The 10505-nt window shown below is 39.6% G+C and overlaps 1 protein-coding gene across 1 annotated transcript; it reads right to left on the reverse strand.

Annotated features, from left to right (window-relative positions):
• Window positions 1–2968: 2968 nt before the first annotated feature.
• On the reverse strand, window positions 2969–9890 carry FGB (fibrinogen beta chain; the record flags this gene model as incomplete). The annotated part of the gene is made up of 8 exons (XM_080627082.1): window positions 9801–9890; window positions 8001–8204; window positions 6614–6797; window positions 5798–6025; window positions 5087–5200; window positions 4410–4532; window positions 3956–4241; window positions 2969–3197 (listed from the first exon to the last, which is right to left on the reverse strand). The coding sequence occupies exons 1-8, from the start codon at window positions 9873–9875 to the stop codon at window positions 2969–2971; spliced, it is 1443 nt and encodes a 480-aa protein (XP_080483208.1). The 5' UTR covers window positions 9876–9890.
• Window positions 9891–10505: the final 615 nt, after the last annotated feature.

The following is a 10505-nucleotide window of genomic DNA, read 5'->3' on the forward strand; positions in this document are numbered from 1 at the left end:
TTAGAAGTATGTTCACCACGAAGTCCTGCCTCCACTACCACCAACCGTGAAAGTCTGATCAAGTTCAACAGTCACACTTCTGGGTGTCCCTTTGCATTTCCATTTTGAGGGCAGCATAACAATGTCAGAGGAGTCAGTTCTCAGGCAGAGCCGCAGATGGTTTGGATTCTCGCTTTTGCCACAGACCTAACATGGAGTACACTCCGATAAATGGTGCATCCATTTTAGGACTGACTTTTCAGGATATCCTAAGCTGTGGTTTTACAAATATGGACATAGACCTCCCATCCCTTTGATGAATTTTAGGCAGATTACCATGCATACCATAGCATCAAAGTAAGACAGTTCATGATAAATCACCAAAATACAACTTCTCAGAACAGGCAATTATTTTCTAGTGACCACTAAAAGTTTATGACTATAACCAGCACAAGCAAGATGTGCATCATCTGGATGGCAATAGTATGTAGCCTATAAACCAAGTATTTTTCCTTGGTTTAGAATGTTTCTCGGCACATGTGTCAAGCAAGGATTCTTCTACAGATAAGGTGTTTAAATCAGCAACTTACTGCCAGTGTATGGTAAGGATTTTTTAGCAAAAACTGGTGCATGGAAAAACAATTATATCAATTACACAACTGCACAAGAACATGCTGACATAAAATTATACAAGTATTTACTCTGTTTAATATTTCTGTGCTTCTGTTGAGAAACAAGCATGAGCAAACTTTCTGGCCTCCAACCTCACTGGCCAGCATGTTTCATACCATTTAACAGTATCACTAAATACTGGCAAAACAGCTCACTTTGAGATTTTTCCCAGTGCTTCTCAAACACAGCCTCTGTCTAACATTTTTTGAAGAGTTTGCTGAAGAGCAAAGACATCTTTACAGCCAAGTGCAGAGAAGCATCTGTACTGTTGGAAAATGGGCTTCTGCTTTACGCCTTGTTTTCTTGTTCCCTAACCTCAGTGGAAGCTTGCCTGTAGGAATGCTGCACATTTGCACTCACTTATTGAGATGATGCCATTATATCTCCTCCTTGCCCTCTCGGACTCCATAGATTAACACAAGAGGTTACAGATGGGATCCATCTACTACTAGCGATCTGGGTCACTTCCTCTATGGAGGAAGGCAGTCGCCTCTGAAAGATGTTCGATCCTGCCTACCAGGCTTGGGAAGTCCTGTCTCTGGGACAGCTTTTGCTCCTGGCTACATAGGGAAGCACAGACTACCAACTTCAATGAAACGCACAATCTCCCCTATGACTGGAGTCACTAAGTGCTCTAGTCCCACAAAAGTGGTTGCATGAAAAACATATCAGCCAGGTCTTCTATTGCTGTACTTCATTCTGTGCTAAAAAGAAGTTTAATATCTTCATCAACAACACAGACAGTGGGATTGAGTGCATCGTCAGCAAGTTTGCAGATCACACCAAGGTGAGTTGGTGCGGTTGACACACTCAAGGGACAGGAAGATATCTAGCAGGACTTGGACAGGCTCGAGAGGTGGGCCCATGCGAAACTCATGAGGTTCAACAGGGCCATGTGCAGGGTCCTGAACCTGAGTAGGGGCAACCTCCAGCATCAATACAGGCTGGGGGATGAAGAGGTTGAGAGAATCCCTGAGGAGAAGGCCCTGGGGGTGCTGGTGGATGAAAGATTGGATATGACCTGGCAACGTGTGTTTGCAGCCCAGGAGGCCAATCCTATCTTGGGCTGCATCCAAAGTGTGGCCAGAAGGTCAAGAGAGGTAATTATGCCCCTCAACTCTGCTTTGGTGAGACCTCGCCTAGAGTACTGCATCCAGCTCTGGAGTCCTCAGTCTAGGAAAGACATGGACCTGCTGGAGAAGGTACAGAGGAGGGCCACAAAAATGATCAGAGCTATGGAACAGCTCTCCTATAAGGAACATCTGAGAGAGATGGGCTTGTTCAGCCTGGAGAAGAGAAGGCTCTATGGAGACCTAATTGCAGACTTTCAGTTCTTTAAAGAGGCCTATAAGAAAGATGGGGGAAGGACTTTGTAGTAGGGCTTCTTGCGATAGGACAACGGGTAATGTTTTTAAACTAAAAGAGGGGAGATTCAGGCTGGACATGAGGAAAGAAATTTTTACATGGAGGGTGGTAAAACACTGGCACAGGTTGTCCAGGGAGATGGTGGATGCACCACCCCTGGGGACATTCAAGGCCAGGCTGAAGGTGGCTCTGGGCAACCCAATCTAGTTGAAGATGACCCTGCTCACTGGAAAGGGCTTGGACTAGATGACCTTTGAAGGTCCTTTCTGACCCAAACTATTCTATGATTCTATGATTCTATGATTCTATGGTGTGGGATGGTGGAAGAGATATTGAGAGGCACAGTATGTGAGCCAGGTCCCAGGAAAGGGCATAATTTATCCAGCATACAGGGTCTGAACTAAGTGACTGGTGACCTACCCATTTGTTAGATAATGTCTTTTCACTTTATTCCTTCTCAACTTGTTACACAGGTAGTTGTCATTATCTTTATAATATAAAAGAAAATTACTGTCCCTTATTTAGTGGAATGTGTTCGCTCCTTCCCAGATAATTCATAAATATGTAGGAATCATGTGAATAAAACTTTAGTTTTAAGGCTTTATTTGGTCTTCAGAAAACAGAATAATCCTCTCCCTCTTCAAATGTGGTACAGAAGTCCTTTGTAAAAGAGTGAAACAAGTTGGGATTGTTCTTTTTTTATCAGTGCTATTCTATACTAGCTACCACTGTCTTGTGAACAAGTGAAAAACGGAACAAAATACACTTGAGTTATTTTCATCAGTCAGATTTTGATTTACAGTTGACATTGCTTTTCACTTTAGGTCACAATATGCTCATACATACATATTTGGCTCTCATACATAAAAACAAGCCTGAATACCGTGCCTAAAAAGATAACCATGTACAAATATTAAAAGAAAATCCCTGATTCCGTACATTTTGGTAACGGTTAATGTGGAAAGTACGGCCTGATTTTCATGCTCATCTTTTTCATTGAATACCATGACCCTTTCCAGTTCATCCATACAACACCATCATCTGTACCATGTTTTGCCATATCCCAGCTGTAGGCCCCTCCCCAGTAGTATCTGCCATTGGGGTTGGCTGAGTGGCAGCGGTTGTACCACCATCCACCACCATCTTCTTTGGAGCACTGTTTTCTTGGATCTGTAGTTAACCTGATGAAGTTAAAAATAAAGTGTTAAGAACGACAAATGAACGGGAAGCAAGCAGATCAACAGAGTACATATACCTGCCCCTGCACTGAAATTTTCAAACCGTAATAAATATGTAGTGACAGGACAAGGGGAATGGCTTTGAGATGACAGAGGGGAGATTTAAGATTAGATGTTAGGAAAAAAATCTTCACTATGAGGGTGGTGAGACACCCTCACAAGTTGCCCAAAGAAGCTGGGGATACCCCGTCCCTGGCAGTGTTCAAGGCAGGCTGGATGGGGCTTTGAGCAACTTGGTCTGGTGGAAGGTGTCCCTGCCTGTGGCACGGGGTTGGAACTAGGTGATCTTTAAGGTCCCTTCCAACCCAAAACATTCTATGATTCTATGATTCTATGACCCAGTATATGTTATTGGAGTGAATAACAATATTCCTACTTAAGCAAGATGGTGTCGTCAGCACATAGAACAATATATATACTGCATCCAGATTTGCTGATTTGCCTATGGTAACATCATTCATGGAATCAATAAAATTCAGTGTGCTTGCTTCTTACTTGTTTGTAGAGCAGCACTAACATGTTATATAGTTTTACCTGCCCTTGGCTATGTCAAAAGAACTGCATGGACGTTTGGCTGGTAACTTGCAGAGATAAAGCACATTTTAGTATACTACAAAATCCTGTGAAAACTAACAGCAAACTAGAGAAATATTATATACTCAGCTCTATTTTTATTTTAAACATCTAACACAAGTACATACCATCCATCATTGTCTCTGTCAAAAGTACTGAAGAACATGCCGTTGTGAATTGTCATTGTCCTGTTTTCTCCATGCATCTGTGAAGCTCCTTCCATTAGCGCATTGCCTGCATTGCCTTTGTAGTTACTAACTGAAAGCTGGTACTTGTTTCCTTCATTCTGTATGGTGAAACCTCCATAATGAGCTGACACTTTATTGCCATTCCAGTCTTCCATTTCAATTAAAACTTCAGTGGGACCTATTTTGGTAAGCTGGCTGATTTTGTCATTTCCAAGCCAATATTCACCTGAGAAGCAACAAGTGAGAGATCTGTGAAATAGACTTCAAATATACTTCAAGGCAAATTCATTATTTGCCTATAGGTCTGCCTAAAAGTGGATTAGTTAATTAAAAGAAAAAAAAAATCAAGAGCTTAAAGAAATAAAATAAAACAGTTTCATGCTCGGTGTTTTACCTGGTGTATCACAGTAGTTCTTTCCTCCACTCTTTGCAACATTGCCAAATCCTTTTTTATACTGATCCCATACTCTTCCGAAGTTAACACTGCCATCCTGGCGGTTCTGAATCAAAGTCCAGCCTGCAGGAGCAACAGTTTTTAGATTAAATTGCCATTAAGAAAGGAACATGAAATATTAAGATACAGTCCTTTGATCTTCATCTCAAGACAAGTGGAGCATATTGCAGCAGGTCTGAATTTTCAAGCTCAGCCTTACCATTCTTATTCACACTTAAGTAGTGCCTTGCTTTATAAGGAAAGGTGGGAAAAGCAGAACTTGAAGGACTGCCCTGGTCTTTTGTCTAGCATATAGTAGCAGGGTAAGGCATGAGACAGGCTGTCCTTGTCTGCCCACTCAGATATTGTCTATTCGTCTATTCTAGTCACAGTAAGATACGTTTTTATTCACCAACCCTATACCAACAATTTATCTCCAGTTTCATTATAGAAGTATCCTACTGTGCATCTGAAGAAGATCAAGAAGACTTTTCAGAATGAGTTAATCAGACTTAAATCTCAAGTAATTACAAAAGTGATAACTCCATATTAGTTTTTATAAAATGCAAATTACTCAAATGATTTTTGAAACATCCATATTAATTAACATTTTAACACCACAGTTATTTCACACTAACCTCCGTTATCTGTTTCCATGTCACAGTATACTCTGTATGGTTTGACGAAAGGATCTGGCTGGATGAGGTACATTTCAGATGTCTCGCCTCCTTTTCTGATAATATCCTCACATTCTGAGAGAATAAACCGGAGACTGTTACTGAAAAAGCTATGAACTTCTTCAACAATCTTCTTATCCTTTTGTTTGATGATTATAAGAGAACAATTTTAAATATACATATAATTCTACTTTGCTTTTCATTTCTGTGATACATGACGTGAAAGAGTGAGGGAAAAAAGAACAGCTCACTTGCGTTGTTCTACTTTTCCAAATAGGAATTTCTAAAAGTTCAAACTGAGTGATGGAATACTGTATATTTTCCAACGACTTTTTGAACTAGACAAACTTGTGAAAGAACCTTTCCCGATTAAAAAAAAAATCAAGGGTCACAAATGCATCACCTCCACCTTACAAAACCCTGAAGCACCTATTTCTTTCAAATGCCACTGGCCACTAACAAAGACTGATCTTGGGTAAGAAGATCTTTGGTCTGACCAGTATAGACATCTGTGAAAGATTTTTTGCATTTAGGATCACCTTCCATTTTTTCTGCTATCCTAACCAATGACAAGACTTCAGAGCACATTCAAACCAATTGAATGATACATCTATCTATTCGCACAGTGAAATGGGAGAAGTGAATTATAGTTCATTATAGTTGAATAAGTACCTTTGCCTGAAACCACTGGAATATTGCAGGAAACAACACATGGGGAACGGCAGTAGTCCGTCTGGGTTGCAATGGCATTTTCTAGTTTTTGTATCTTTTTGTGTAAAGTATCCACAACTGAACGAAGGACTCTGAGGCTAGATGGGATGGTATTGTCCAGATTATCCTTTATATAATTATAATGCAATTCCACTTCTGTGTTGTACTGAGAAAGTACATCATCATTGTCTAGAAAAGCAAAGAGATGAAAAGCAGATTAGTTTTCAACATGTTTTCCAGTTATGGAATAATAAAGAGCAATCTGTAACCACAACTTAAGAAGCCACTTCTTTCCTTAGCAGGGAGGAAGGATATGCATTTCTTTTGCTTACATTTCCACAATGCAAAAAAGTATGCAGAGATTCTCAGGAAAGTGGTGCATATGTATTGTTATTTCTTTGCTAGCTAGTAGGTTTATCGGTGGGGCTATATTCTGCCAGAGAACTATAATGAGCTTCTCTCCAGAGAGCCATGGTGCCAAGCCAGGTGCTGGGCATAAAGGGATTGGATGGACATAGGAAAGCAGGTAAGGGAGAACACATGACCTTTATGTTTAGGGGCATCATATGAATCTTGCCTTGGTATGAGATCCATTCCTTTGACTCTCTCAAATGATTCTTCTTTTAAGATTTAAGAGGACATGGTTATGGAACCCTGCTTTGCTAGATATTCCATTGTATTTTTAATTTTTTAAAGAAGTTACATTAACAAGTAACAGCAGCAATATCAATAGAACTGAAATAGCATTTACACTAGTAATTCATAGAAATAACATACCTCTTCTTTGTTTTTGCCTGTTTACCAATTTATCATCTAGAACATTCACGTATTCATAGAAAGTTGCAGAGGTTTCAGACAGCTTGCTCACTTTGTCCTTTAGATCACGAACAACTGATTTCACAGTTTTTTCCTGTTTTACCAGTGTAGTTTGCAGCTCACATCCAGTTGGACATAGCACTCCCTTAAAAACAACAAACAATCAATAAAGTCAATATAAAAAGTTTCTACTTCCATTAGTGTATGACCACACCTTTGAATGCACTGAATAGTTAGCAATGTGAGACCAGATATTTAACCATCTAGATAAGGACTCAAGACGTTAAACTTTTGCAAAGCAGCTGCAGCTGAAGGTCAGGAAGGAGCCCTGAATTCTCCATAAGGTTTCTTTTGTAGAAGATCTTAGGAAAAGCCCTCTCTTTTCATACTTTTTTGGTCCACTATCTGCTTTTCACTTTTCTGCCCTGCTAAATGTTCAGTGTTAGGCCACCTGAACTATGATTAAAGCCTATCAGGAACTACCTAGTGCCTGTGCCATGTTTATACCTACCCCTCCCCTCTTTCTCTATCCTCAGAGAATCAACCATGTTATCCATACCTTGTTATATATATCTCTTGTGAAACAGCCACATGATTCATTTAAAAATTACCATCTCAAGAAACTAGGCACCATTGCTTCTGCAACAAGTGCTGCACCGTCCCGGACAGCAATGTTTTAAAAAGAGGTGGGAAATTCTGAGTTCCTGTGAGAACCAAAATACCCAGGCAGCAGTGTGACTTATCACAACCATGTATTCATTAAGCTTTAACAGACTTCATTTGTTGGCAACCTCCACACTCAAATTTGCTCTCAGACAACAAAGTGTCTCAGCACTGTCACAGCTTGCATTTTCCGGCAGAGAACAGCAGGGACTACTGCAAGGGTGCAAGGAGTATACTAGGTCTCAGCATGCTTGCACACTTCTACATAACTACTGGGGCCGTGACTGAGGGTAGACTAATTAGTTTGACACAAATGGGAGGTTACTTTTTTGGTCCCTAGGTCCCTTGAGATTATCTGAAATTCAAGCCAGTGCTTCTGCAGTGTTTGTTTCTTTTTGTCCTTCTTAACAGTTACCTGTGCAAAATCATATGGAAAGTGCAGGCTAACCCACAGGTACTTCCTTTCCTCATTTGCAGTTCAAATCTCATTGGCTGTCTGACTCTGTGACTAATCCTATGAGCTCTGTGTCACTACTTTTCTGAATGCAGTCCTACCAAACTCAAATAAAATGAAGCAAAATTGGGATGCTTTAAATGGACGACTGTTCCTTGTGTGGCAAAGAAAACTCCATGTTGGGTGCACTAGAAGAAAAGGACAGTCTCTTATCAGCAGGCAGACACCTACCAGCTCTTCTAAAGGATGCTTGCAGCCACCTGCATCGGGGTAGATGATACGTTCTTTCTTGTCTCCTGGCTTCCCCCTTTTTGGGGGCCGGGGCTGGTATCCGATTCCACTGATGGGAGGTGCCACGGGCCGGAGTGTGGGAGCCACTTCCCGCCTTTTGTCCAGGGGTCGGTGGCCTCGAACCCCAAGCTGAGGGCTGTCATCCTGCAAAGCCAAGGGGAGAGGAAACTGAATCTGGGATTGTTGTTGTAAAATGTGATGCACAGGGTAGAGGCATCCATTCAGCACTCTTTAGTATTTTTAACAGCAAGGAGAACCATGGAATGGAATGCAAAAAAAGCAATAATGGAAATATTATGCTGACATTATCTAAAAGTCATTGCTATGCCCTCTCTTGTAAGACTAGTCACACTCTCTCTACCCCAATATAGACAAACTAAAAAGTCTTCAAACCAAAGCAAAACAATATTTCAGTAGCTCATTCTGATCCAGAATAAAGTTTATATAGTTCAGAGCCACTAAGCACCATGAGTCCAGGTAGTAGGATACAAAACCAAACCCCAACACATTCTTGGGCTTAACAAGAATATTCAGCATTATGTTATCAGTGTCCCAATTTTTCATCAGGCTACAGGAAAATTTGTAAGTTTTCAGAAAATCAAACCACAGTCAAATACATCATCAGGTCTCAGGCCACATGCCAGCTATTAACTGATGAAATTAGGAAAAGCATTCAATGCCATCTCTCGGGCTAGGTTTTTAGAGCTTGCTCTGATGCATACGGTCCCCATCTCTGCCAGAAATGGGAAAGTCTAAGAAGCTGGGAAGGAAAACAGGCCCTGAAAAATTGTTGAAATTAAACCATTTGAATTAATAGTTGTTTGAACTACTGAATCAAAATCTTCAACAATCTCAGATTCCACCTCAACTTAGCTACAAATAATAAACATTTGTAGGAAATGAGGATCAGAAACTTCAAGTGGTTTCAAAAGTAGGCAGCATACAAGTCACAAAATTCCTGAATTAGCATTCCTTAGCATGGTAGTGTTATCAGTAGTAAACATACAGACACAAATGTTTAGATTGTATAACAGAAAATCAACACATTTTTGATTACCCTGACCTATGTAATTTTTTGCAGAGATTTTCAAAATATAAAAGAATATACTGAGATTCTAAATTATATTTCCCATTAAACATTTTACTTAAAATTACATACGGGTTAAACTGTTATTTTGGATTGATCCTCACTGCTTGCCTTTTTGTTTAACGATTGCTACCTCTCCATTTCTAATGTAAAGCTATATGAACTGGCAGTTGATTTTTTTTTCCCGATGTCTACTGAATCCATAGGGAAGTTTTTACTGTCTTTGAGACAGGACATGATTAATTACACATTAATTCTACTCATTTGCACCTGATACTACTTGTCTGTAACATCATACATCAACTGCTAAATTAATATCTTTAACTAAATTCAGCTAAATAATTAATCTTACCATTGGACATGTTTCATTCCCTATAGAAGAATAAAATAAATAGGAAGTAAACATCCAAATTGAGAGAAGAACTATCATGCAGTTACATATATATGAAGATATAATACAAAGGTCATTTCTTTTAACACTTCAAGTGGGCATAAAGCATATACACTGGATCAGTTTTTCCTACAGCTTCAAACTTAGTAAACTCATATAAGCTGAGTCATGCATGCAATTAAATTAATTATTATTAATTATCATTATCATAATTATAATTATTATTATTGCTCTTATTATTATTGATGACCAGTATTACAACCTCATCATCATAGTCTGTAGAGGCCTGGGATTTAACAGAGGAAACACAGAGCAGGAACAGCAGGAGCAGTTTCATGGTGCTGGCTTGCTTGAGCAGTTCAGTGATCTTCTCCCACCAGCAGCTCTGACAGGGAGAGGTCCTCTCTGTTCCTATATATATAGGAGGCAATCCTCATTTCCAGCTTCACAGTGATAGGACCAACCCTTCTGAGCAATCACTGTATGTCTGTTAATATTCAACCTTTCTCTTCACTGGGTGCCGGAATGCATTTGCTGTTGAGCAATTTCTTTGGACAAATCTTATCTACATGTCCCAGAGACCTCTGTTGGTGCTGGCATCAAATAGATGTTTAAATCCTTAAAAGTACCTCCTGCTCAGATTACACAAGGTTACAATTCTCTCAAAAATCACAAGTCTTTCAAAACAGCTGAGAAGGTGAACATCAAAATTAAAAAACCCCACATCATCAGATTTCACTGTGATGTCTCCTTTTTTTCTCTCTGCTGAAAATTTGCGCATTTCAGAAATATCATTTAAAGTTGAACTAAACTCACATCCTACAGATTGCTACATTCTTCTAGTGCCTGATAGGTATGCAAGTCTTTAGGTCTCTTTAAGTACAAAAGCAAAAAAGAAGTATATTATGTTTATTACGTAAATAATTTTGAATGAAAACATTAAAGACCAGATGAATATTGTAAGTTA

Source organism: Psittacula echo (assembly GCF_963264785.1).
Source record: "Psittacula echo genome assembly, chromosome: 1".
Classification (NCBI taxonomy): domain Eukaryota; kingdom Metazoa; phylum Chordata; class Aves; order Psittaciformes; family Psittacidae; genus Psittacula; species Psittacula echo.